Below are 23312 nucleotides of genomic sequence, written 5' to 3'. Positions count from 1 at the left end.
GGCCTTGTACTCAAATGAAGATTTTATAGCTAAGAGATAACTACCTTCAATACCAACATCCCAAGTCTTTATAACTTTTCCTTCTCATGTATTAAAAAAACTATTAGTTACTTCTACAATCGTTTTAAAAATGGACAAATCAGCTCTGTGACATGCAAATTAAAATGGACAAAACCATGCCCTTTTGATTTTTGATCTAAGTGGGAAGTCAAAAAAGGTGGTTTGACCAGATCAAAAATCAAGGGGCAGGTTTCCCAGGGTTTTGACACCCTGCCCTTGTAATTTTCACGGTCGGGCATCATATAAAAACTCTGACAATATACCTAGGCCGAACTTAAATGAACTTTGGCCAATATTTGAACTCTATTCTTCCATTACATGCCAATGTAGTGGACTAATGCCTGAAATTAAGTGCCAGCTCAATCAATTGATTTTCATCAGAAATGTATTCTTTGCTGTTTCAGAGAACGTGATATAGAAACTACTAAATCAGTTCAATAAATATGATAAAGACAGTGTATACAATAATGTTTTCAGATACATAAAGCATAAACTCATTAACAGTTTGCACACAAAAAAAATCTAAGTATGAAAATTGTAATGATCAGTACTGAATAAACGTAAACACATGTCCTGTTCTCTTAAGTCCGGCATGTAACACCTGCTACAATACACCACTCAAGTCATTGGAAGCTAATGAACATTAGTAAGATTTACCTTTATTCATCCCTTTTCAATTGGTGGGACGAAGTTGAATTGATTGAATCGGTTGACTTGGCGTTGGGAATGAATAACCCAATATATAATAAGGGCTCGACGTAGTAAGTAGGAGCGCGATTATGGAGCCGCAAACGAACTTCACTCAAGACTAATTTTGAACTGTATAATAGGTGCACTATAGGGGTTATATAAATTATCCACGAATCTGGAAAAACGTAAATCCTAGCTACATTCATTAGCTTCCAATGAGTTGAGTGGTGTGCTGTAGCCGGTGTTACTAGTTGTACTTAAACAGAACAAGACATGTGTTTATTCAATATTGATTGTTACAGTTTTAGTACTTCTATTTTTTTTTTGTGCCAACTGTTAATGGTTTTATGCTCTATATCTTAAAACACTCTTGTATATGTTGTCTATATCATATGCATTGCACTCAATTAAGAGTTGTTTCTATATCACGTTCTCTCAAACAAAAAAGAATACGCTTCTTATGAAAATCAATCTTAGTTATCCATTCCGTTTCGTTTTGGCGACCGGAACGTAACATTTCAGTGTTTCGTCTGTTTTGTTCGGCGTTTCGTTTGAAACTTTTTTTTCCGCTACGACGTGGGGCAAAGGCCTATGTTTTTCGAATTTGTGCCGAGATTATGATTTTTTAGGGTGTGTAAAGGAGTATTTAAGTCATTTCTATCATCATTACACTTTCAACAGCTAAAGAAGACAACATCCCCACGTATATCTATCAGCAAGAAACAAGGGAAAAATTCGCAAAATTTAAACCTAAGAAAATCCCACCAGCAATTTGTGCTAAAGAATTAGAAATGTTTTATTCTTTTACAAATCAATCAGTGTATAAGATGGTTCTTCTTGCATTCTACTTGATTTCTTGCGTATTTGTGGGTAGTGGGAAGGTATATGAATAACTTTTTGGTTGCAAAGGTAATATAAGAAACTACCCCAGAAACGTTGCCATACAAGTAACATATACTTGTTCATCAGAAACAACAAAGAAAAGAAATAAATGCATGTCATGGGTTGTTTTTTCCAAATTCATTTTGGTAGCTGAGTTCCAGCATGCAATTTTTCTGTAATATAACTCAACTCAACTAAGCCTCTGTCCCAAACTAGTTGGGGTTGGCTACTGAATCTTTTAGAGAGAAACAGTAAAAAAATAAGAGAGAGGTAAAACGAACAGAGAGAGACAGAGAGAAACCTTGGTCCCGTGACATTGGGGGCGTGAGGGGTTTTTTGCTTGTAGGAAGGCTGGAGCTGCTGGTGTAAAGAGGGTTGTTTGGGATGCTGATAGGGTAAAACGAGTGTGAGTTTTTATATGGTGGAAAGCCCGTGTAGTCCAATAATGTAGGGCCCACACATAGGATGATCCAAACCGTCCATTTAATGGGGCACAACATAAATAGGTGTGCCCTGACAATCGTTTTCATAGGATGATCCTAGCCTTCCGATCTATCGAGGAATGCATATTATGGAAACCTCTATAGATTGAAGGGTTGGGATCATCCAATGAAAAGTGATTGTGGGGCACAACCTGTTTACGTTGTCGATCCTCATAGGATGATCCTCATCCTCTGATCTGTAGAGGACTGAACATTATATAAACTTTGGGCTATTAGGATAATCCCTATTGGATATTATTCATGGGTACAAACTATTTAAGTTGTGGCCCAACAAATGAACGGTTTGTTTCATCCTATGAAGTGGGCCCAACTTTCAAAAAAAAAAAAAACAAACCAAAAGACCTTACAGTCTTACACGCACACAGCTTATAAAATCTCGGTAAGATATTAAATTAATGAAAAATGAAATAAGCACAGCAATGTTTTAATAATTGCACAAACCTAGGTTGTCTTTTCTTTTCTAATTGACTTGTGAAAGCTTGTTGGGAACTGTAATCATGGTTTTAAATTTCAACCGAAATCCGAAATTTCGGACTGAAACCGAAATTTTCCGAAATTCAATTTTTCACCATTTACCAAATTTCGGTCCGAAACTTCGGTAATCTCGGTCCGAAATTTCGATTTAATGACATTATTTAATAATATAAAAAAAGTGTTAAAATTTCGTCCGAAATTTCGGAATTTCAAAATTTGGGTCCGGAATTTGGAACCAAATTACCAAATTTCGACCGAAAATTTCAGAATTTTGGTTTTCCAGAAGTCCAAAACCGGTACCGAAATCGAAATTTTAAACCTTGACTGTAATGACCTTTGACAGCCCTTTAAATAATAAAAGACAAGATAGATTAGTGTACATATCAAAACGGGCTTTGCGGCGAGGCGCGTAAGTGGGAGGGAGAAGAAACGCGGGAAATCAAGGCTGACATGCGCCACTCACTTGCTTTCTTGCAATTCCTTTTCTAATCCAACACTCCACTTTCTTTTTGTAGACGGAAGCTGCCAAAAAACCTTGGCAAGTTGATGGGCCCACAAATCACGGACTTTTGAATTTTACCCAAAGTTTTAAATTTAAATTAATTTCGCATAATTACAGAGTTAAAACCACAAATTTAAGTAAATTACAAGCTCGGCTCGTTTCAAGACCACAAATTTAAGTAAATTACAAGCTCGGCTCGTTTCAAGAATGATAAAAACATACACATCTGTGGGATTTGAACCCAAGCCCCCTCTAAAGCCAACACCTTAACCATTTGGCCAAACCTTCATTTGTGTTAAGCAACCCACATTCTTTTATTTTATATATATAAAGCTCGGCTCAGCTCGTTTATGAACCGAGCCTAAAAAGCTCACGAGGTTTTCCGAGCTGAACTATACAAAGCTCAAGTTCGGCTCGTTTCTTTGGTGAGCCTAATTTTTAGGCTCGGGTTCAGCTCGTTTAGTAAACGAACGAGCCCGAGCCAAGCTTTTAACGAGCCGAACCCAAATATGTTCGCGAGCCGGCTCGGTTCATTTGCAGCCCTAAATGGGGGCACCCTTTAACACCATTTTTGCAAGGGCGCCTCTCAGCTTAGCATTCCTCCTTTCATGTTTACTTACAATACCAAACCTTCTAAAGTAAAACATTGTGATTGTCTAACCATATAGAAAATATGGATAAATGTATCTGAGATATCCAGTATCCCTCAGATAGCTTATCTGAGCTAACAACTAGAAATATGGTAGGTACCTATGATGTTTGGGTGGTGTTAGATGATGATTCCATAGGACCTACAGTAGGTAGGGTGTTGTGTCTCTCCATAGGATCATGCCAACTCTTAATTTGAGGAGGTTTAAAATAGATGACTATAAAATGGGTCCATTTTGCGCCTCCACAAAGTGAATGGTTAGGATGATCCTATGGAGATGATTTGTTAGGAATACCCAATCTATAATTAGGTCATATGGAATGAATGGGTTGGATGACTCAAAAAACATGGTCGATGCCCTAGTCTATAAAAGCTATCTGAGGGATTGCTCGCCACCCCCTAGAAAATATTAGTTTTTATGTAGTGTTAGTATATAGTGTTAGACTGTATACAATAGTCAAGTATTTCTCAAAAAAGTACTGTATGGCCACACCATAGGATGATCCAAACCGTCCATTTGATGGTAGGTTGTGCCCAAAAAAAAAAAACATTTCCACAAGATTATCCTAGATCTGTAGGGTTTCCATAATATGCCTTCCTCTATAGATCGGAGGGGTGAAATAATCCCGATGGACATGAATTTTTGAGCACAGCCTATTAATGTTGTGGCCGATCAAATGGACGGTTTTGATCATCCCATGGTGTTGTCCATACGACATTCTTTGAAAACTACCGGATTATATTTCCTTACACCATATAAAAAACCTCAAAAATGAAAATCCTACATATATCGCCTGACACAAACCGTCTCAAACGAACAAATTCAGAAGCTTCCGATCACCGTACACGTGTCCTATAACGTTCACCGATCCATCTGAATTCATATTTTCCGACATCAAGCTCAGATCAAGATCACAGCCCTGCAAATTTGCCGCGGACTCATCAAACCCGGATCCTGATCCGAGTCCCGAGTCCGTTCTCTTCGAAGATCTTGACTCTTCCATCTTCTCTTCAAATCCGTCCGTACACCTTGATAAAATAAAAGATTTTCCATTAAATTGAGTCCTTACAAGATAAGGATGAGAGATGAAGAAAAAGATAATCTAAACTAACTAAATAATCATCTAATCTAACAAACTAGATCCAACGGTTAGATCTTATTGAATCTAATATACTCTAACACACCTCACTTCATCCTCTGACTTGGAATCAGATTCCGGCATGAAAACCGGAACTCCGGTAGCGAATTCCGACATCGGCCGAATCGTGCCGCCACTAAGAACAATCTCCACAGCCTCTTGACAAAGATTCCAGTTTCCAGTCCAAAGAAGACCGATGGCTCCGTACACCGGATTCAACGTGCGGCCACAGGCTTCAAAGAGAAGAGACATAAAAAGAGCTGAAAGCATGGAAAAAGGCAAAAAAACGATCAGATCTTAGATCCTTACTACATATAAAGTTCCTTAACGATCAGATCTTAGATCTTTACTACAAAACATAAGAAGAGCTGACCGAATTCCTAAATTTCATACGAAATTTAAGGAAATTCAACCAAAAATCTCGATTTTTTAAATTATTTAATATTTCCCCGAAATTTTGACGGAAATTACTGAAATTTCGGCCGAAATTTCGAAAATTTGGTTTAGGTGAGGACCGAAACGAATTCCGAAACCGAATTTGAAACCATAAGGGAGATAATATATAATACCTGGCCTGTGGATTTCGGTTACAGAGGAGATGAAAGACATGAGACCGGCACGGCCGAAAAATTTGGCTACGAAGATAGTGGCGTAGCCTTGAGCTTCAGGAGTCTGTATAAACTGAAGACAAGGACGGAGAATACAAGATTTTCTGCATCCTTTTCGTAAGACTCGGCATCCATTACAACTCATGTTGAAACGATCATGAAAAGAGAGAGGGTTTTGGTTTGATTCTTGAGGAGAAACTCGTTTTTCTTGGACTGCAAGGAAAAACAAGGAAGAGAAAAAAGGAGAAAAAAAAGAAGGGAAGAGAGAAAGGTGTGATCTACGTTTGTGGGGTTAGCTGGGATTTGGGTTAAAGTAATTAGGGTTAGGTTCCAAAGTCCTTGGTGCTTGCGGCTCCGTGTTTCCGCGAGCAGGGTTGTTCTTTCACCGTTGGATTCAGGTGTATTTATTTATTTGCAGGTGTTGATATTACCACTACGGTGTTTTGATAATTGCACTAACTGATTTTGTCTTTTATTATTTAACCAGCTTTTCAAAGGGTTATTACACCAGGACAAAAAAAGATGATGCTTGGCTGCCATGAATTTTAGTTTATGAGGTGGGGCCTCAATCATTGAAGTGAAACATTGGTGAGGTGGCACGCGGTGAGAGATCTGAACCGTCCACTTAATAGGCATTGCTTTGGACTTCTTATAGTAAAAAAATACAGATCAGCAGTATTAGGATGCCGTAATCCGCAGGTAATATGATATAGAAAACAAGGCCTGTGAAATGGACGGTTAAGATTAAACCAAGGTGAGATCAGTTATGCATATTGAAAAGCCTTTACATAATTACATTTCAATTATCTTTGTGACCCACCACTTGCGAATTTGAGATAACGAAATTACTTAGACTAAAAAAATCAATTCACTTTCTAATTTCTATCCACATTTTTCCTTTTCGTGGGTCCCACATTTTAATCAATATTAGCTGGGTTCGCCCCCATTTTCTTTCCCGGGTCAGCCTTGTAGTGTAAAAAGAGTAGTCATAAATACACTAGAAATGAGTGACCTAGGGAAGAGAAGGAGGCGAATATGTCACTTTGCCTATTAGCTCATCAGGTGGGGCCCAACATTCACGTTGCCATGTTGCTGCAAACCATCCGTTAAGATTGTTTGTCGTCCACTGAATTTTTGTTTGCTGACTTTTGGTCTATTAAAAAAGATCCAGGGTGGGGGCCACCATAATGGATGGTGACTATTCTTATCGGGGAGATGATATATTCGCCCATTTTTCACTAGGGACAGCCACCTTAGTCATGAACAAGGTTTTAAATTTCGGTCCTCACCGAAACTGAAATTTTAGCTGAAATCTTGAAATTTCGGCCGAAATTCGATAAGGGCCCGTTTGGATGCAGAGAAGATTTTGATTTGGAATTCTCACATTTGCAGCCCTTTTTTCGTTGACATTTGGATCCGATCAAATCCTTGAATTTCCAATTCAGCAGCTGACAGTGAAAAAAATCAGATTTCCAAATAAGTTGTGGAAGTAAAAATTGGAACTCCAAAGATCTGGCAGTTTCCTTCACCCTTTGTCTCCCTCAACATGAGCTGGTAGATCTATTCATTTTGTACTGAAAACTCAATTCCAAATCCAAATACAAAATCAGAGGGATCCAAAAGGGCCCTAAAGGCGTTCGAAATGTTGGTTTTTTGGGCTGAAATTCTGTAAAGAATTAAAAAATTATTCAGCAATTTCGGTTTTGGAACGTCCCGGTTTCGTTCCTCACCGAATTTCGGATTTCGGCCGAAATTTAAAACCTTGGTCATAAATACACTAGAGGGGCTGTCCAAGGGTGAATATATCACTTCCCGATGCGTCTACCAATACTTACAGTTCGACTCGATACCTTAGCTATCATTTGGACTGTTGGGCCACTTGGCCGAATTTTATAAGATCTCTCAAAAGAACCAATTAGGTCATGTTGGTTTTGGATTTTGAGAACCGATTTTGAGTCCAAAACGGATTCTGTGGCTCAAATTTAATTTGGATTTTGAGAACCAGTCTAGTGTGAGTCCAAAACAGATTATTGGATTTGAAGTTGTTTTTTATTTTGAGAACTGAATCCAAAACTAATTATTCAACTCAAATTTGTGTATGCCTTTGGTGTTCCTCCTCCTGCGTAAGTCAGCTAGTAACATGGAATGCCTGTATGTATTATTGTCATCAACGTTTAGGCCATGCTTGTTTTGGATTTTGAGAATTAATTGTGTCTAAAGCTGATTATTGAACTCAAAATTAAGGCCCTGTTCGTTTGAGATTATGACAACTGATAGTGAGCCACCAAACCGATTATTTGACCCAAATTACATTAATTTTGAGTCCAATAATCGGTTTGAGGGCTAACCATCTGTTTTCATAATCTCAAACTAACAAAGGTCTGATGTAAATTTGAGTCCAATAATCAGCTTCCCAAAATCCGAAACAAAAAGGGACTTCGTTTTGTGTCCAATAATCAATTTTGGGCTTACAATGGGTTCTCAAAGTCCGAAAACGTTGGAACATACTTTTGTGTCCAATAATCAGTTTTGGACTCACTGTGGTTGTAGAAATTTATAACATAGTTTAGTAATGGGGCGAACTTATTTTGTTTTACACTTTTCTAATTGGCTGTTGAGAGCTCTTCAGGAATTGTAATCTAGCATTGAAAGTTTGGGTAGAGATTGTGACAGCCTGGCAAGGGTGCCATCAATCCATCATCAAAACATGAGGTATAAAACGGTGGGCCCCATTCTTATTCCAGACCTATGCTATGCAATTATGCATGAGGTGTAGATAGTGGGACCTCATGGATGGGTTTAGTGTCGATAGCGAAACACACAAGTTCAACATATCCGCAAAATCGGTGGGCCCACCGTATGCATGTGTTTGGGTGGAGATCGTGCGGCCCACGACGGAAAGGGCGGGGAGCCCCACGACACGAACACAACAGTGGATCAGTGGATCTTTCCTTAGCGAGAATACGCCGCTGCTGTTATGGTCCGGCTGAGGGATTGATTTTGATTCCAGTTCCGGCACGGTTCAAGCACCGGGCAGGGTGTATAATAGTGCCTCAAGGTGGCAAACAGGCCGTGCCGTGCCAGCACGGCACAAAATTTTACAGTCCACATGGCCCGCGGGCCAACCACGGCACGGCACGATTCGGCCACGGGCCATCCTGTGCTGGCACAAATGTACCGGAGGTTAGGCACGGCACGGCCCGCGGCCCGTGTCATGCCGGCACGAGAAAACAGCCACATAAAGTCCTTTTCACACTGTTTTTTGTCGTGCCAGGCCGCTTGTCGTGTCATGCCGTGTGCCTAAATCCTCAGCCTGGCACAGTCCACGTCTTCGTGCCGTGCCGGCACGGCCCACCTCACTGTAGCAAGCGTGCCGTGCCGGGCGTGTTGCGGGCCAGCACGGCCTAGTTGCCACCTCGAATAGTGCCCCACCCATCAATACATGAGGCATGGAGAAATAGGAATCACACATTGGACAGTTGGGATCATCATATGGAGATGATTTTTGGGGAAATGCCTATATTTACATTGGGGCCCATCAAATGAACGTTTTGGATATTGGAATAATGTTGGCCAAAATAAATTTTTGAATAGATATATGTTATATATTGTCTGCACTTTGCTGCACGCATGTAACGACCCTGAAACCACATAATCGCTTACAGGGGAAAAGAACACAAGAAAACCACCATTCGTTTTTTTACATATATGTACATACGTGCAATCGAAGACATAAAATAAAAATAAACTAATAAGGAGATCCATCCCTAATTCTTATTCCAGATTCAAAGTCACCACCTAAACATCACCATCCAAAAAGTTTCATAAAAGGTCACATTAACTTAAACTTTCAACAGCAAAGCCGCTGATTGGGCGATCTACGGTCTAAATTAGAAATTAAGATAGCTAATGCCGTCCCTCGGTGAGTTAGGCATTACAACGCATTTTTTTTTTAAAAAATAGAATGGGGCTCACCTTGTTCAAAGATCTAAACCAATCAGTTATTAGGCTCCAACATTAAAACATCGTACCATGAAAAATCATCTCTATGGGATGATCTTAACTCCTCATTTCTATATGGGGTAGTTTATCCATAGATTAGAGGGTCCGGATCATTCAATGAAGATGATTTTTGTGGCACAGTCTAGTAACATTAGGGCTAACAACGGAATGGTTTGGATCTTCAAAGAAGGTGGGCTTCATTGTAATTTTCAAAATATATGCACACTTATGAATTGTAATTTAGACATGGGCCCACCTATTATATGCCACCTACATGCTTACATCATAAAACGCCTATTTTTTTAGAAAATACATTAGGACCACTATGTTTGAAGATCCAAACCATTCATTTTTTGAACCTCAGCAGAAATAGGTTGTGCCCCAAAAATCATCTCCATCGAATGGTTAAGATCTTAACCATCCATTCTAATATGACAACATCATATGTAGATCTTTACGGATCGAAGAGTTAGTATCATCCTAGGGAGATGATATTTGGGGCAGGCCTGTTTACTTTGGATTGCAACAAATGAACTGTTTGGATCTTTTAACAAAGTGAGCCCAAGTGTTTTTTTTTTTTTTTTTATGGTGCTCACCTTCTTCAAAGATCTAAATTATTCATTGTTAAGCCCGGGTTCTTCTTCAAAGAGAGAAGACAGAGTACTGGTTGTAAGAATAAATATGGGTGGGGACTTCATTGTTCAGAGATGACCAAAGGTTCATATAGAGAGAGATATATGTGCCGGGCACAACCGACACGACCGGTAAAAACGGCTCTGTACCGGTTGTGAAGCCCCAGCAAGTAAAACGGGGCAAAATTATCCCTGAATGGGGGAATTTATCAGCCCCCATTTAATAAAACATTTTAAATTGGTTGATCACTGAATGGGTGATTCTCACTTATTCTTTGCCTGCCTTCAAAGATAGGCACTAATACAATATAATTTGACATAAAAAAGTAAGGGTGCAACTTGGGTTAGGCTCAACCTGATCTCAGTGGGGGTTCAACCCAATTTCGGCTAGGTTGGGTTAGTATTGTCTAGGGTTGGTTTGGGTAGGGGTGCAACTCTGGTCAGGTTGAAGCCAATTCGACCCGACCCGAGGAACCTTTTTCTCTTTTTTTTGCCCAACTCGACCCGACCTGATTTCCAACCTGACGAGGTTCAACCCAACTAACCCAAGCCGAGGAACCTTTTGTTCCATCCCGAACCCAACCTGAACCGAGTTCAACCCGACCTAACCCCGAGCTTTTAAGCTTACAAGAAACAATTTTCATAAAAAATGTCGGGTTTAACTAGGGTCGGGTTGCCCAAACCCTCAACCCGACCTGACCCGAAGTCAACCCGGGTCGGGAAAACTCAACCCAAACCGACTCAAGCAGACTATTTTTTTTCCCGGTTGAACCCGACCTGAGTTGCATCCCTAGTTTTGGGTTAGGGTTGGTAAAAGTCAACCCAATTTAATTTAGGATTAGGGTTGAGGCTTTGAGCAACCCGACACAACCTCCATCACAAAAGGCATTTTGTGGCTGGTCTTTCACACTTTAGACCAGCCACCTCGTTAATGGAGACAAAAGTTGTTGTCTCCAATCACGACGTGGCTATTCTAAAGTACGACAAACCAGCCACAAAATGCCTTTTCTGATGGACCCTAGCAAATCCCATATTTGTACTGTTTTGTTTCTGCGCTGTTCCTAACCAAAAACCCAATCCTATCTAGGAAAAATGGGTTAGAGGGATCTGATTAAAGTTTGAGAGATTTAGAGGCGGGTTAACCATTGAGACCCGAGGCTCGGGCTAGGCTATGCTCGAGGGAATGCTATCCTGGCTGGGCTATCATGGGCCTGAACTCAATATAGCATTCCCCTAACCCAACCCAACTCGAACCTCTGTTCGATCATCATCCCTAACCCAACCTGCCTCTAAATCCTCAACTCCCAACCCGTGTAACCTGTCTTTTGCAAATCAGGTCCGGTTGGGTTCCTGTTAACCCAGGACCAAATAGAAAAATCCAAAAAAATATTACTCCTAAGAAATCACAATAAAATTAGAGGACAGAGGTTAGGTTCAGATCAGGTTGGGCTGTCCAAGACCTCAACCCTAACCCAACCCAAAATTAAATCGGGTTGGCTTTTCCCACTCCCAACCCGACCCGAGCCAAAATCGGGTTGAACCCGACCCAAGTTGCACGCTACATTTTTCTCGTTTCGGACAAAAGACCTAAGGTAGAAAAACAAGAGAAACAAACAAAAAGCATCAACTAAAGTAATAAAGCACACGCGATGGGAAAAGACCACCTTTTCTTCTCCGCTCCATTTCCCACTGTTTCCTCCTCTATCCTTCTCAACCCCCTTCGAAAACTCTCTTGTGGGCCCACCCCTGGCCGGAAAAACTGGCGCAGAAGATCGGAAAATCCATCCGGCGGCCCGGCGCCACCTCTAAAGCTAGGGTTTATGCCGACATCAACGTGGTTCGTCCCAAAGACTATTGGGAATACGAGTCCCTTACCGTTCAATGGGGGTACAAACCCTAGATCTCAAAACCCTTCTTCTTATTTTCTTTATTTGATCTCCACCGTTGGATTTAGGGTTTATTTTTTGGATTTTAGGGAGCAGGATGATTATGAGGTGGTAAGGAAGGTCGGAAGGGGGAAATATAGCGAGGTTTTTGAGGGCGTTCATTCTACTAATGAAGAACGTTGCATTATTAAGATCCTTAAGCCCGTCAAGAAGAAAAAGGTGATTTTTTTAAATTCATTTAAGGTTCATGGGTTCTGATTTTTTTATTATTAATAGTTTTGTATAAATTCAGAGCAGAATGTCCTATATCCGTTTCATTCATCATGTGGCATGTATATAAAAGTTACAACAAGGAATCCTTGGGTTGAAGGGGTATACTTAGCACACGGTTTAATCTAGTTAGACAGTTTGTATCCTATAAGATTACATCAAGGAGGATAAAGATAATAAAGATATAAAGATATAAAGATCACGATTACGAAGCAGCTAAAAGAGCATGCCCAACTCTTTTACAGCTTTAATACTCCCCTCTCAAGTTGCTGCATGAATATTAATCATGCCCCACTTGCGAATGAGATTATGGAATTATCTCATCCAAGAGGTTTATTGGTATGCTCATGAAAGACAGGGTTTGTAGCAATATGTAAGGCTTCTTTATTGTCAATGTCGTAGGTTCAGAATGTGGAATAATCCATTGTAGTTCACAAGCAGCGTGAGCCATAGCTCGGTATTCAGCTTCGGCAGGAGAACGAGAAATGGTGCTTTGCTTCTTAGTTTACTATGAAACCGGACAAGAGTCAATCATAGTGCAAAAGCCAGTGGTAGACCAGCGAGTGAGGGGACAACTTGCCCAATTAAAGTTGCAAAAAGCTGTTAAGTGAATGTTGCTAGAAGAAGAAAAAAACTAAACCTTAACCAGGAGTGCTCTTAAGGTATCAGAGCTATTTAAAAAAAAAAAAGGTATCGGAGCACACAAGTGGAAGCAGCAAGATGGGGAGTGCAAGGGGTTTACATAAATTGACTTAGCATGTGAAAGGAATATAGTACATCCGGTTGGGTAATGGTGTGATGAATTAAACGTCCCACTAGTCGTCGATAATGAGATGGATCTTTATGCAGGTACCCATATGAGGTGTTTAACTTCAAATGTTGTTTCATAAGGAAGGTTGTAGGACTTGACCCTAACATTCCCGTGTCACTCAAAATGTTGAGGGTATATACTTGCGATGACAAAGAAAGAACCCTTTTGATGAGTGAGCGACCTCATGTTAAGAAAATATTTGAGTGGCCCTAGATTATTAACGTGAAATTTGGATTCAAGGAAGTGCTTCAAGTGACCAATAACGGTAATATTATCTCCAGTGATGATTATATCATTAACAGAAACAAGAACAAAAACAGAACCTAAAGATGTCCGTCGGAAGAAAAGAGAGTAGTCAACCTTAGATTGTGTATAACCAGCTTCGTACATTGCATTCAAAAATTTGGAAAACTTTTGAAGACTAGCTTGCTTGAGGCCATACAAGGACTGATGCAGGACAATACCTAATTTAGGGAGAATCCTACACTCGTTATGGGATTAAGACTTTAGGACAGTTTAGGGCTTACGCAGAAAACTAAATGAACACTTAACAACTAACCTAGGGCTGAATGAACGCCTAATTAATCTATGGACAACAGCCATAATGAGACCTAAATAGCATAAATAGTTGTAAAGATTATAATTAAGCATGAACTAAACCTTATACAAATCAATCAAAGCGATAAAGATTCGTAAGATGAATTGATAATAGAAGGATTAGTCCGAAACTAGGCCTACGCATGCAACCAACTAAATCCCGGTCCTGCAATTCTAAATCAAGGGTGAGTGGCTAAGTGGAAAAAGATAAGGTAAGCATCCAAACCAGCATTAGCTGAACTAACATATCCAGTTTATCTCGCAACATATCGAGTTTATCCTTCAGCAGCATTTCTCGAAGTAGCATTCCCATAAGCAGAGGATGAAATCCTTGCTTGTTTATCCCGACGAGGGTTTATGAATCACTCAAACGAGCCTTTCTAGCCGCATCTGAGTTAGCGCAACCCTATCCATATCTTTATGCGCAGAGGCATCCAAATCCGAATCTGTAGAATCAATTGGAGAATCCCCATCCGCACCCGACGAATTGGTTAAATCTAGTAGAGTGGGTGTTGTTCTGATGCCATATCTAAGGAATAAATATTTGGAATAGGCATCTCGGCGAAAGAGGATTGAGAACCACAAGGTGCGCTCCAAAATGCCAGCACAAACAGCTCCCACAGGCACGCATGATAAGGGGTGTGGAGAACTAAAAGATAATGTAAGACCTATCAATTAGATGTAACAAAAGCATGAGAAATTAATAATGATCAATGAAAAATAAAAATAAAATAAATGTCTAGCAGCAGGAATTGGGTCAAAACAAACCAGATTTAGGCGGTAGGGGTATTTTAGTAATTTCTGCAAATATGGAAATTGAAGGAAACTGCTGTCCAGATCTTAGGTAAGGGTTTAGGTATGTAAAAGAAAGGTCATTCTAGGGTTTAGGTTCTGATTTGATGGTAGGTTTAGTCTATGGATCTTTAAAAAGGCTTTCAAGGCTTGAAAATGGTAAGAACTTACAATAGGGTCCAACAAGGTTTGAAAGTTGAGATTCTAATGAGTTTTAGGTGAGGTTTAATCACTAAAACAATCCCTCAAAATCTCATAACAAGATCTTGAAGAACAAGGGAGATCTATGGAATTTGGGTTTTTTTAGTTTTAGGGTTGAAGAACAAAGAAAATAGAAAAGCTGATTTATTAACCTTGTTTGTGCTGATTTGATTGAAGAAATAGAAGAGAATAGGTGAGAGGAGATGAGAGAAGATGGTTCCAAATCACAAGAAGAAGAGAGAAGAAGAAAATCCAAATTTTTGGCTTCAAGCAAAATGCCAATTCTATTAGATCTCTAAAAGGCTTTCCAGGCTTGAAAAGGGTAAGAACTTACAATAGGGTTCAACAGGGTTTGAAAGTTGAGATTCTTATGAGTTTTAGGTGAGGTTTAATCACTAAAACAATCCCCCAAAGTCTCAAAACAAGATCTTGAAGAACAAGGGAGATATCTATGGATTTTGTGTTTCTCTACGAATTTTTTTTGTGCTAATTTGATGGAAGAAATAGAAGAGAATAGGTGAGAGGAGATCAGAGAAGATGGTTCCAAATCACAATAAGAAGAGAGAAGAAGAAAGCCCAAATTTTTGGCTTCAAGCAAAACGTTAATTCTATTTTATATTTAAAAAGTCCCTTACATTGCTTTCATAAGATGTATTTATAAGAAAAGAAACCCTAAAAGATAACTTAAAACCTAAGCAACTAATCTCAACCATTCATCTAATCCAAAGTAAACTAAATAAAGTTAAAAACTTACCAAAAATAGTAATCCCTTAATAGACCTATTCCACTTCCTTAATGCTCTGTTTGGTTGCCGGGTTTTTTTTGTTCCTGGGAGTTTTGTGGGAGAGTAAGTTAAATTTTGGTCCCATCCCATGTTTGGTTGCCTTTTAGCACTAGGTTTATTTTAATCCCACTCTTGTAATGATTACTTGTGGGGTGAATTTTTTAATCCCACTTTTGTAATGATTGCCTTTTCATCCCATCCCAAGATAACCCCAGGAACAAAAATAAACTCAGGAACCAAAAATAAGCTTGAGAAGAATTTTTTTCTACCCAACAGTTCAAGCAACCAAACAAAGGTTTTTTTTTCCCACCATATCTCCCAGGGTATTTTTTTCTCCCACATAACCAAACATGGGATTTTTATTTTACCAGGATACTTCCAGGACTTTTTTTTTCCCACCTATCTCCCAGGGTATTTTTTTCTCCCACATAACTCCCGGGAACAAAAAAAACCTGGCAACCATACAGAGCATAAAACACTCATAACTTGCTCAAAACCCATCCAAATCATGTGATTTTGGGCTCATTAGATGGGTAATTGAAAAACCTTTCTAATAATAATACCAAACACACGTTAAACGGATGAGATTTGATGCCTAAAAAGTAGGCTACCAATAAAATGACGAAAATAGAATGTAAATAATAAAAAAGACGCCCATGTATGGCCCATGCTAGAGTCTCCGTCCTCAGTCCACGTCTGCGCTTGTAAACCTTGAATCCGCGCCCATTGTTGATGTCCCCATCAAGGACTTATTAAGTCAATAAACTAAGGTCTCCCCATGTCTAGGAAGGCTCTCCATTAGGTGGGTAACTATGGATTTTGTAACAGCTCTCCATTTTGTGTCCATCAGCATTACAATGACTGTAATGTGGGTTACCATAGATTTTGTAGCAATTCGAATCATTGTGGCCATCTACATTGCAATGGTTGCAATGGGGACGCAAATGAGGGTTCCTTGGTGTGTTTGTAGTTGCGATCAAGGCTGGGGCTTCATTCAACATGGGATTGTGGATGGATAGTTCTCATTGCTTTTCTTCTTGTAGGATGAGGGAAAAATACCTTGCTGACCGACAGCAGGGGTTCACGCAATGGAATCTGACCACAAATCGGAGCATATGAATCATACAGACCTTATAAAAATTCCATTACTTGATCTTGTTGCAAAAGATCAAATATAGCTTTTGAGGCTCCACAAGAGCAGGTGGGGAGAGAAATGTAGGTGGCTAATTCACCCACAAACTATTGATCTTTGTATGATATGCAGAAATGCATAAAATTTCTTGTTTTAAGAATGACAGAGATTGTTCAAGTTGATAAACTTTGGGAGCATTTGGCTGGGAAAAACACTCCTCCAATGTCATCCCAAATTGCTCAAGCAGTTTCAGAGTATACATGGTTTTAAATTTCGGCCGAATTCCGAAATTTCGAATTTCGGTGGAGACCGAAACCGAAATTTGGCGAAATTTTGGATTTCGCCCTTTACCTCGGAATTTCGGTCCGAAATTTCGATTTAATGTAATTTATAAAAAAAAAACATGTTACAAAATTTCGGCCGAAATTTAGGTCCGAAATTTTCGAAATTTATTAAATAATCTTTTTTTATTTATACGGATTTCGCCCAAATTTCGGATTTCGGTGGGGTCCGAAATAGGTACCGAAACCGAAATTTAAAACCTTGAGAGTATACGAGACTGGAAGTGAGTTTGGGAGGTATGGAGTGAAGCATCCACGAAGAAACCGTATCATTCACCCTTTTCCACTGAGGAAGTTGAGGAGAATTGGGTTCGAGTTTAGGGATTGTTCCATCTACAAATCCCAATTTGTTTTTACCATGAAGTGCCATACTGCCATTCCCATGGCACGAAACCAAGTTCAATAGTCATCTCCATTCAACAATGGTGAGACAAGTCAGCCGTATTAAATTCCTCCATGAGATTTTGTTACTGACTTGAGAGATTCTCGAAGTTACTTCAGTCATGGTGATCATCAGGTCTGAGGAAATGTGAAATCAGGGACTGTTGAACAAGAACATAGTGGAAGTGCCTTGATCAAAGAGGGACGAATTGGTGAAAATAAAAGGTGAAGAGATGGGAATCAAATTGATGTTTGTGAATCGAAATGGAATAAAACTTAAGCATGCCGTTTGAAAAAAAGGAAACACTTACGGTATGTAGTAGATGTGTAGATAGAAGAAGCAACAAAAGAAAGCTATTAGTTCTTACCTTGTGAAGGAAATTGAAAGATGAGCAATACGGTTTAGGGATTTAGAAGCCCTAAGCTCTGATACCATAATAATTTTAGAGTAGAGAGTCATATATCCTTTCATTCATCATATGGCATGTGTATAAAAGTTACAACAAAGAATCCCTGATTTGAAGTGATATACCTGGCACACGGTTTTATCTAGTTAGGTAGTTTCTATACTACATGATTACATCAAGAAGGATACAGATTTTTTTTGAAAGGTTCAAGAAGGATAAAGATCAAGACATAAATGAGTTTTTATATGGTGCCCGACCGTCAAGTACCGTCAAAACGGTACCACCCTTGATATTTGATCCTACAACAGCCGACTTTTTAAGAAGCTGCTGTTGGGTCAAATATCAAGTGTGGTACTTTTGAGGTACCACCTTCACCGGGCTTGACGGTCGAGCATCATATAATTTCTCGACATAAAGATCATGATTACGAAGCTAGCCTAAAAGATCACGCCCAACTCTTTTACAACTTTAACAATTTTTTATTTGCATTTTCTCTGGGAGGTATTTTGATTTTGTTGTTATTCGTCGTTCCTCATGTAATTCTTGTTCGGTGCATTTGAATATTGATTATGCAAAATGAGATGCATTCTGCTGTATCATTTTCTTCCTTTTGTTCTTTTTTATATCTTTTAAAATTTTAATTTTGTCTCTTTTCTCGACATGCTCTGTAATGTGTTTACTTATGTTTTGTGATCTGTTTCAGCTGTCTTCTGAACTTTCTTGGGTTTACTTCAGATCAAGGTTTTAAATTTTAGTTTCGATTGGCACAGAAATAGAAACATTTCGGTTTTGGTGGAAATCTTATAAAATCATACAAAAGCATATGCAAATGATGGAATTTTAAGATGAAACTTTGGAAAATGCTAGAATAAGCACAAATGCATACTTAGAAACCATCATGTAAGCAACAAAACCATCCATAATGGCTTAATCACATCGAATACAAAATGATATGCGTTGTCACACATGTTTAGAACAGTAAGGTCAATAAGGAAGTACAATGTGATGAAGTATAAGGAACTACAATAACTAGTCTCCCCTCTTAGGACCCCAACTCAATGTCAATGACACATAGAGTTACGAGGTATTATTATTTATTGGTCTCATGCCTATAAGACATCTCATGCATAAGATACGGCTAATTTGTTTTCAGTTCAATGCTGTTGCCTACCAAATATTATTCTATACAGTAATGGAATGAACTCAACTCAACTCAACAAAGCCTTTGTCCCAAACTAGTTGGGGTCGGCTAAATGAATCCTTTAGAAAAATTTCATGTAGAAGGAATCTACCCTGCTCTAATTCTGGCTCTAGTTGGGTTCTTCTATGTGGATTATTTTCTTCCATTCTATCCTATCCAAGGTCATATTCTTTGTTATGTTCCTAGTTATCAAGTCTTTCCTCACTGTTTTTACCCAAGTTGTTTTCGGTCTGCCCCTACCTCTTTTTACTCCATCAATTTGGCACGAGTCGCCTTTTCTCACCGGAGCATCCAAAGGCCTACGTTGGATATGTCCAAACCATCTTAAGCGATGCTCTCTCATCTTCTCTTTAATTGGTGCCACCTCCACCTTTTTACGTATGTTCATTTTTAATTCTATGTGACCTTGTGTGGCCGCATATCCATCTAAGCATTCACATCTCTGCTACACTCATCTTATGCACATGCTGCTTCTTGGTGGCACAACATTGTAAGCCGTACAACATGGCTGGCCTCACAGCTGTCTTATAAAACTTTCCTTTCAACTTGGTAGGGATTTTACGGTCGCACAGAACTCCTGAGGCAAGTTCCACTTCAACCAACCTGCTCTTATTCTGTGGTTAACATCATTTTCAATCCCTCATTCCTTATGTAGAATTGAACCAAGATAGCGAAAGATATCCCTCTTTGGTATCTCCTGTCTAGTCATATTTACTACATCCTCGTCCTGCCTCTTTACATTACTATAGTTGCATTCCATATATTCTGTCTTAGTCCTACTAAGTCTAAAACCTTTGAATTCCAAAGTAGTTCTCCATAACTGTAACTTAGCATTTACTCCTGCTTTGGTTTCGTCGATTAATACTATGTCATATGCAAATAACATACACTACGGCACCTCATTCTGGATACCCTCCGTGAGCTCATCCATTACTAGCGTAAAAAGATAAGGGCTTAGATCTAATCCTTGGTGCAGTCCTATTGTAATTGGAAACTCAATAGACGTGCCATCCGTGGTTCTGACACTAGTTACCGCTCCATCGTACATATCCCTAATTAAATCAACATATTTAGTAGGCACTTTTTTCCTTTCAAGGATCCACCACATCACTCTCCCGGGAACCCTATCATACGCTTTCTCCAAGTCAATGAAAACCATATGAAGGTCCTTTTTATTTTCTCTAAATCTCTCCATAAACCTCCTAATCAAGAAGATAGCTTCCATAGTCGATCGTCCGGGCATGAAGCCAAACTTATACTCTGACACCTTAGTCTCTTTTTTTAGTCTATGCTCAATTACCCTCTCCAAAGCTTCATGGTGTGACACATTAGCTTAATTCTCCTGTAATTGGTGCGACTCTAAATATCTTCTCTATTCTTATAAATAGGTACTAATGTACTCTTCCTCCACTCATTAGGCATATTAATGGAATGAAACGAAATGCAAATAATATCTTTCCATTTTTTGTCTTTCCAACCATTTCGTTTGAATTTTGGGAACTTCGGTCGAATTTTGGGAATTTCAATCAAATTTCAGGAATTTTGGTAGAATTTTCGAAATTTCAGTCAAAATTTCAGGGTAATAATGATATGAAAGGAATCATGTAGATTTCATTTCGGTGTGGATGGAAAGGGAAACATTTTGGTCGTTTTGGGGAAATTTTGGGGAAATTTAAGAGTTAAAACCATGCTTCAAATGCCTATGGCCTCTTACTTATTATAGACAAGTAGTTTCAAAAGGTCAACAGAGGGAATTTCATAATTATATTAACTTTGGAATAGCTTCTTTAATGGAATTAACGCGAAGGAGGAGCTCTCCTAGGATTTTAAGGGGTTTATTAGTTGATTGAGAGGCTTGGAAGTGCACTGAAGGAATACGTTGGCCATCCTCTTAATGTGGAATTTTCATGGGATTGAGTTGTTTCTTCTGGTTGTTGCAGGAAATTGTGTAATTCTGGATTATACTAAAGAATCTGATGTAGATGGAATGGTAAAGAGTGACTTGTCGATGAGTCGAGGCACAAATCTGAATTCACTGTCCTCGAGATAAGTATCACCCCCACATGCGACGAATCATGGTGCAAAATGGGAACTTCGAGGTATGTCTCCAGGATACAACAACTCCGCTCTAGGAGGTGTGTACTCTCACTACCCGGATGCCTAGCGAACACGTTTTATTCGTCCTTGACCAGAGATAGAAAACGACCCAAAAGTCTTTGTTAAACAGGAAGAACTAGAAACTATGGAGAAAAACTCGGTATCCGTTCGAATGCCATTTCCGTAGCCAATGTCATCCTTTCAAGAAAGCTTAACAGATGCCTTAATGAAAGGATACGATTAGGAAACATTTTAGAACGTTTCCTAATGAAAAGTGATAAATCCGCATTTCCACAGTTGTTAAAATCGAAATAGAAATTGCGACCATTTTCCATAGAATACATGAGATTTACGGTAGTAAGATGAAACATCACTTACTGACATACGTTTCCTGCGGAAACCAAAATATTTAGAATAGTAAAAGCTCACTTTACCGACAAACTTTTCCATCAAAAACATAAGCGGACGAACTTTTCCGTCGAATACATAAGAACGGAAAAAGACAAGTAAAGACATAAAGCGGTAAAATGAAAAGGTGCCAAAAAGTGGGAAACCATTAACCATGGAAAACTCAAGACTTAGGACGAAAATTAAAAAGGAAAAAGAAATCTCTCTCTCTCTCTCTCTCTCTCTCTCTCTCTCTCACTCACACACACACACACACACACACACACACACACACACCGACCCAACCCGACACGGCTTGGCGCGGCGCACGCATGGCAAAGATTTTAAACTCCATTGTTTTCTCTTTAAGAATCCCCAACTCTTGCCTTTCAATAATAATAATAAAGGGCCCGTTTGGTTGTCGAGAAGATTTTGATTTGGATTTCTCACATTTGCAGCCCTTTTTGTGTTGTGATTTGGATCCGGATAAAATCCTTGAATTTCCAAATTAGTAAGAATTGATATGTTTCAATTTCGGGTCCCACACACACGCGTTAGAAATAACATTTCACGGGTGTCTTTATCAATTGAGCATGTGATTAAATTTTTGTTTTGCAATGGAGAGTCGTTATCAAATTTAATCTATGAGTATTCTTGGGATGTGTTAAAGTATAAAAGATAAATAGAGAAGAGTCTAGCATGAGAGAAGAGATTACTCACCTAAAGGCCCAAGTCAATGAGAAGTCTTCGACTTCAAGAGAACCTGCTCCCCAGCACCCTCCTGCTGTGTCTCCTAGCCTACCCCGTCTTGCTGTACTACCAGTAGAGGTTGATCTCGATGACGAGCAATATGCCGAGGAAAACTGCTACCGAGACCAAGTAAGCGATAGTGGAGGAGCTTTCAAGCCTTACTTGTCAGCTCTTCGCCCCATGAAAGAAATGAAGCCCAATTCAAGTGGCCAAAATATGATTAAGAGGGCATTTACCATATTGGGAAGGATCCCTGTGGAAAGAATGGGAACCCAAGTGCAAGAAACCCTTCCGACGGGCAATCGCTTGCACCATGTGCTAGTGTGGAAAGCAAACATATTTCTTTATTTTTGTCCCATAGAGTGGAGCCCAACAGGCAACAAGTCTTTTAATTTTTTTTATTGCCGATAGACTATTCCCAAATAAATACCCAATTGAATCTCTAAAGTTTATTTTGAATAACTACAAACCCCTAGAACTCAGGTGAGACGAGCAGATCGACACCGTCAAACGAAAGGTTGTTAGCACAGAGGTTGATCAAGAAGATCTGAACATCATCAGGCAGCTCAACAAGACTCAGGCAGGCATCTCGCTTTAGGGATAATAATAATAATAATAATAATAATAATAATAATAATAATAATAAGAAGAAGAAGAAGAAGAGGAATAACAACAACCACAACAACAACAACAACAACAAGATCTGAACATCAACTCAGGTCAGACTCTGTCAAATGAAAGGTTGTTAGCACAGAGGTTGATCAAGAAGATCTGAACATCATCAGACAGCTCAGCAAGACTCAGGCAGACATCTCGCTTTAGGGATTACTAACAACAACAACAACAGCAACAACAACAACAACAACAACAACAACAACCTGTAGAGATTTAACTCCAATATGTTTGATCATCTTCTCTTATTCTTCCAATGTGGGACAAGATATCTTACTCAAAAGCCAAAAAAGATGGAGGGTAGTTTGCCATTTTAAGGAAACAAAAAGCCAAAAATCTAGGATAAGATTGCTAATGTGGGAAGCAACTATTTGTTCCGTTCCCCTCTCGGTTTCCTTAAAAGCAAGGAAAGTCAACAATCCCCCACAAATTCAAAATTATAATGAAAGGGAGAAAATCAAG

General features: G+C 39.2%; 2 protein-coding genes across 3 annotated transcripts in view; one reads left to right on the top strand and one right to left on the bottom strand.

Moving 5' to 3' along the window:
* Positions 1–4125: 4125 nt before the first annotated feature.
* LOC143851388 (LOB domain-containing protein 39-like) lies at positions 4126–5868 on the bottom strand. Of its 2 annotated transcripts, none has more exons than XM_077360797.1 (3): positions 5469–5868; positions 4946–5159; positions 4126–4789 (listed from the first exon to the last, which is right to left on the bottom strand). In XM_077360797.1, exons 1-3 carry the CDS (start codon positions 5650–5652, stop codon positions 4570–4572), a joined length of 618 nt encoding a protein of 205 aa, XP_077216912.1. In that variant the 5' UTR covers positions 5653–5868; the 3' UTR covers positions 4126–4569. The 2 variants fall into 2 exon arrangements, with proteins under 2 accessions (XP_077216912.1, XP_077216913.1); XM_077360798.1 differs by having other exon boundaries at positions 4946–5132.
* A 5912-nt stretch (positions 5869–11780) lies between these two features.
* Positions 11781–23312, top strand: part of LOC143850228 (casein kinase II subunit alpha-like) — a gene marked incomplete at its 5' end in the record, with an annotated part of 40059 nt that continues 28527 nt past the window's right edge. Inside the window, 2 exons of the mRNA XM_077359493.1 lie at positions 11781–12028; positions 12117–12246. Coding sequence (XP_077215608.1) covers positions 11781–12028; positions 12117–12246 — 378 coding nt within the window. The remainder of the gene's footprint in view (positions 12029–12116; positions 12247–23312) is intronic.

This window comes from Tasmannia lanceolata, unplaced genomic scaffold (genome assembly GCF_043159265.1).
Source record: "Tasmannia lanceolata isolate RefF3 unplaced genomic scaffold, GAP_Taslan_0.1 ptg000018l, whole genome shotgun sequence".
Taxonomy (NCBI): Eukaryota; Viridiplantae; Streptophyta; class Magnoliopsida; order Canellales; family Winteraceae; genus Tasmannia; species Tasmannia lanceolata.
The sequence above is the reverse complement of the archived record's forward strand: the minus strand, read 5'-3'. Positions and strand labels throughout refer to the sequence as shown.